This window comes from Chenopodium album, chromosome 8, assembly GCF_948465745.1.
Source record: "Chenopodium album chromosome 8, dcCheAlbu1.1, whole genome shotgun sequence".
In the NCBI taxonomy this organism is placed as follows: Eukaryota; Viridiplantae; Streptophyta; class Magnoliopsida; order Caryophyllales; family Amaranthaceae; genus Chenopodium; species Chenopodium album.
Genome location: NC_137841.1, coordinates 64,647,587 through 64,652,946, shown reverse-complemented (window position 1 = coordinate 64,652,946; position 5,360 = coordinate 64,647,587). Strand labels below are relative to the sequence as shown.

At 35.9% G+C, this 5,360-nt stretch overlaps 1 protein-coding gene across 1 annotated transcript; it reads left to right on the top strand.

Moving 5' to 3' along the window:
• Positions 1-323: 323 nt before the first annotated feature.
• On the top strand, positions 324-5,042 carry LOC145556256 (F-box/FBD/LRR-repeat protein At5g22660-like). Its single transcript, XM_081617910.1, has 2 exons — positions 324-1,920; positions 4,887-5,042. Exon 1 carries the CDS (start codon positions 362-364, stop codon positions 1,862-1,864), a length of 1,503 nt encoding a protein of 500 aa, XP_081474036.1. The 5' UTR covers positions 324-361; the 3' UTR covers positions 1,865-1,920; positions 4,887-5,042.
• The last annotated feature ends 318 nt before the right edge of the window (positions 5,043-5,360 follow it).

Here is a 5,360-nt window from a genome sequence, read left to right as displayed (position 1 = left end):
GTGGTAATTTAAAAATTTTCCAGAAAATAATTTGAGTTTTAGGTCACCACATCATTCTAGTTTAGACACGATTAGAAACTCAAAATCTTCAAATTTCTTGGTCCGGGAACCGAACTGAAATCAATTGATATGGCCCGGTCTGGTTCATGTCAAAAATAGGGTTGGACCGATTTATGCACACCCATAGGGCCTATACCTATGAGGCATGAGTGTTTGACCGTAGGCGTAGACGCGTAGTGTATGGATGCCAGTTGATTTTGACTATTTATAGGTCAAAGGAAATTGACCAGACACCCTCCTTTCTTTTCCCTTCTTCCCAAACTCCATTTCAAATTCTCAAAAAACGATACAAAACTTGACAATGGCTGATAACAAAATCCTGAAACACTACATCAGAAAACGAACCAGAAGATCAACCGAAGAAGACAGATTGAGTTTACTTCCCGACGCCATTCTCACCGACATACTCTCTCGCCTCTCAATCCATTCCGCCGTCACCACCTCCGTCTTATCCCGCCGTTGGCGCCACCTCTGGACCACCATCACCCGCCTCAAACTAAGTGTTCACGAAACTGATGAAACTATAAAACCCAACGATTCCACCACAATCGACCATATCTTAACCCAGATTACGTCTCCGAAACTCCAAGTTGTCGATCTCAATTACTCAACAATGCTATCCGATATTCCAAGATTCAGTGACTCAGAACCATGGTTCACTGAAATTTGCCGCCGAAATGTGGAGGATTTCACTCTTACTACAGTTGATGATTACCCATTTCGTATTCCTGCTTGCCTTGTCAATTCTCAGTCTCTGGTAAGCTTGCAATTACGTGGGGTGCTTAAATCGAAGTTGCCTAAAAATGGGGATTCATCTGTTTGTTCATCTTTTCATCTCCCTAATTTGAAGTTACTTTCTTTGTGTACGTTTAATAGTGTCCCAGATTGGTTATCGAAGCTAATTAGGTCTTGCCCAATTTTGGAAGATTTAACTCTGTCATTCGATTTGGATGATTATCCCCCACCCTATTATTTTGATATAGTTGCTCCTAATTTGGAATCAATGTGTATACATATGTTTACTTGTGGTGAGATGCGGCGCACTCGAATATCGATTGATGCACCTAAATTGACAGAACTTAATATTCATGATAGCATTTCGATTTATAGATTTGTTCGGAATCCAACTGCATTAGTTAAAGCGCGTTTGTCCTTAGCAAGATGGTGTGGAGAGGTGGTTAATGAAGGAAGTAGTTATTATCTTGAAGAGATGTCCAAGTTTGTTGGTGAATTTTCTAGTGTTACCAATCTTGTGTTGATGCTCCAAAGCCGTAGCAATATATTTGGTTGCCTTAATCCCAGGAATTTGCCAATATTTTCTAATGTGGTGAATCTAGAAACAAATTTCTTCAAAGATTTGGTGTTTTCTTTAGATTTTTTTCCCAAATTAGAGCATCTTGTGGTGAGTATATGGTGTCAAGCTGCTGGTCTTCCAATGGAGCAAAGGTATTGGTTGCCACCGAATACTATTCCAGATTGTTTATTAAGTAAGCTCAAGACTATAAAAATAAAGGGACTACAGGCAGTTGGCGATGACCTGAGGCTGCTAGCGTACATTTTGAGTAATGCTTATGTTTTGGAAAAGCTTTGCATAGATGTTCGTATGATGGATGTGGTTAAAGCTAAAAATGATCGTGAAGCAGCACATATAGTGTGGAAGGAAGGTCAGTTCTGTAGGTCATTGTTTAAGCTTTTAAGGAGGTCCTCAACATGTGAGATTGTGGTTTCTGGTAGGTCTGTCAATGCATTTGGGAATGCTTTACAAGACGGATACCTTACCTGTCAAATGTATGTGGGCAAATAGACCTAATATGTGCAACTTGTTTTCCAAATGCAAGCATTCAAGCTTATGGGTTGCAGGTATTTATTACTAAGTTCCTATTAATTATTGGTGTATGCATATAGTTTTGTTTAGGCTTAACAATGTTTTTTGAAATGCTGGACATGTATCAATGTATTATTGCCTTGCAATGCATTGGTCTTTTTCGTTGAATTTATTAGTAAAATTCCAGCCTTTTCACTTCTCTATATGTCTATGGTGAATCTTTGATTTATTAATGCTTTAATGTGATGCTCTTTGATATGATAAGTTTTTAAACTGGAAAATAAAATTTTCAAAGTGCTTTACTTGCCATGACAGTTGAGGATCTCATAGTCATTCTGAAATTTGATACCATATAAATGGACATGGATTTTAAGTGATGGATGCAAACATGAGTATATTCATGAGAATCTGAACCAGATGTTAATATAATAAATTTTGTGTTTCAGGGGATTTATATTTTTGTCTCTTACTAGTAATTGGAGTAAAAGTCATTGATTATTACCTAGAAAGCCTGATTAATTGAGTTATTATGGAGAAAGATACTTTATATTATTTCTTTTATTCCTTAGGTTTATTTTACGACTTTAGTATTTGTGTATGTATTTCTTGGACAAATTACTGTTTATTGATTGTAGCTTAGAACCCTTAGGATCCAAGGCAGATTAATTTGAGTCGCATGTTGGTGGTAAAGGAACAGGTTGAATTTGAGTGATTAGAGTTAGATGGTACCGACCATAATAGCTTGGTTTAAAAGGTTCTAACTGGCTAGAGTTAACTTGATTAAAAGCTCTTGGTTCACTTGAATAGCTGAATTTACCAAGAAGTTCTGATTTTGGTTGATTAAGAACTTCTGCAAACCGAGCATTACTAAAACTTGATTACAATAGTTCCTTCCTTTGAATTATGAAGGTGAATGTTTTAGGTTGAGAAGAATTTATGCAGATGTGCTCCTACCATCAGTTGGATCTTTGCAAGCTTTAGACATTGGATCTAAAACTTGAATCAGTATTGTGCCTCTTTTCATCTGATAGTTGATGTACGGACCTTGGTAAAAACTACCATACTATATTTATTTCTGATCCTTGGGTGCCTGTATCATTAAACAACTCACGGATGATCAAACTTCTTTAGAAAACAGGCTAGAGATCTTAAAAGACCTGAGATCTGAAACAATTAGCATTGACATGTCAACAAGGACAACAAACGATTTACTAGGAGATTTGATTGTGAAATTGTCTGGCTTATACAAGCTGATATTGTGTCTCTGGCTTTACCTAGCCTAATAATCTAATTGACTTTGCTGCAATATGGATGACACCAGAACATCTTACAAAATGAATGCTTTTACAGTTTTACCTATCTTTATATCTTTGGAAGTCTCTGCTTTGATTCTTATATAAAGAACTATCTAAGCTTACCTGTACTTCTGTAAGTTCTGTTTCTAAAATTTGAGCTATGGCGTTTCATTAAAAAAAAAAACAAAAACAAAAAAAACCTAGTTTCTTAAATTGTTATGGTAAAGGTCAGTTTATATAGGAGTGTTTCTAAGTATTCCCTTGTTATAAAACAAGGTAGTCTGCCCTATGTTCCTGCAGCTCATGGCTAATTATGAAGTGCAAAGGTGTTACATGTTTTTGGCGAAAAGGTTTTGTTTGTTTCTTTAACGGTATTAGTGTGCCTCATTAGTCATTACAAAGGTGCAGCAGAATGATATAAGTTTGGAGCTTAGAGTGCATAAAGCGAGGAACATTTTATATAACTATGCATGAAGAAGTTAAGAATATACGTAGTAATAATGCAGGAGCACTGGAGCATTCATATAAAGGCTTCATTGAAATGTTGCCAATGGAATTGTATGATAGTAAGCTGTAAGATGGTTAGTATCAGCTTGATTAAGGTATGTGATGATAAACATCTCCCCTGGTGTAAAAACAAGGCACTATCTTCTGTATGTTAGCACTCTAGCAGTTGGTGGTTAATACGAGTAATGAATTGCAAAGGGTCTTACATATTCTGATAGCTAATTTTGAATTGCAGTTTGGTCTGTTTATAAATTTCGTAGGATTAATGTGCTTATTTGGAAAAACACTGAGTGGAGTAGTTTGGAGCTTAGAGTATACATGCCGAGGAGCATTGTATAACGACTTATAGAGAGATTAAAATAAAATTTAGGCTTAAATTGCCTTGTAAAATTGCAAACATATTAACTCGGGATAGAATGTTGCAACTATAACAGTCTTGTAGTAAGCTTTAAAATGGTGAATTCTCTGTTATTGAATCTCTCTGTTAGTCAAATTGACTACTATAAGAGGTGTAGTGAGCTATTTTATAAGTCACTATACTCAATATATATCAGTCCCTTACTCCCTTCTGTGTGGAAGTCAAATAAGTCCCTGAAGATATGATGATTTTAGAGTTATACAAGAAATTAGAATGTAAAATCATGTCATTATTATTGTTCTATTTTTATTACATTTTGAGTTTGATTGTAAAGTTTTAACTAGCTTGGTTGATCCCTTAGAAAATGGAGTTGATACCTTAGAAATTGGAGTTATATTTAGTGCAGATAATTAGTTTTTTTTTTTTTTTTTTACATTATTTTTTATTTCAGCTATTTTGCCATAGGCTTATAGACAAACACCAGGCACGATAGTTTTTGCACTCTGCTGCAATACATTTTCAGGCATCCTAGAGCCAATTCCAGTCATGGTCTTCTTATAAACAGCAGTAGGTCTTTCTGAGTTCATATTGTAGAAAGTCTAGGTTGCATACCACATCTGCCCATTTCTAATTAGATGATGAGTATCAATCGATGAGGTCATGAGGAATCGAGGAGTGTGACATTGAAGCTTGCAGGGCTTTCTAGGTGTAATACATAGAAGCCAGTTGGTTATGTTATTTAGTCAGCTGTCTCTTAACCTACTGTTTGTATATAAGGTAAGTAGAAGCACTTCTAGCTTCAGTTTTCTCTGTTCCTCTTCCTAAAATTTATATCTTGCAGTTCACAGAAGAGAGTTGATGCGATTAAGGACTGACCAAGAATAAGGTGTAAGGAAGAAAATTCATAGAACTGGGTTGACGAATCCAGGGGTGGAGCCATGGGGGTTATTAAAGCCTATTAACGTTTTTTCCCTTAAGTCTCAAAAGGATGTAAATTAAAAACAAGGAAATGAAAACATCTAAAGGCGATACCCAGCTTTCTTTCCTTATTCTTTGCTTCACAGGTTTAAAGAGCTACTGCAAGAAAATTATGCTTTAGGTTATTTTCAAAGGAGATTATGGACAGATAAGATAAAGAAGGAAGAACTGAAAAACGCATGGAGTTTTGCTCTGCAACTACCAGGATAAGCGAGCTTACTGTTTTTTTTTTAATCTCTCTTCATTCACAAAGTAGTTCTAGATCAGCAAGTAGAGACTTGAATTGCTTGGTTTATTGACCTCTGGACCTGTAATGTCAATCTGTTGCAGGCAGCTC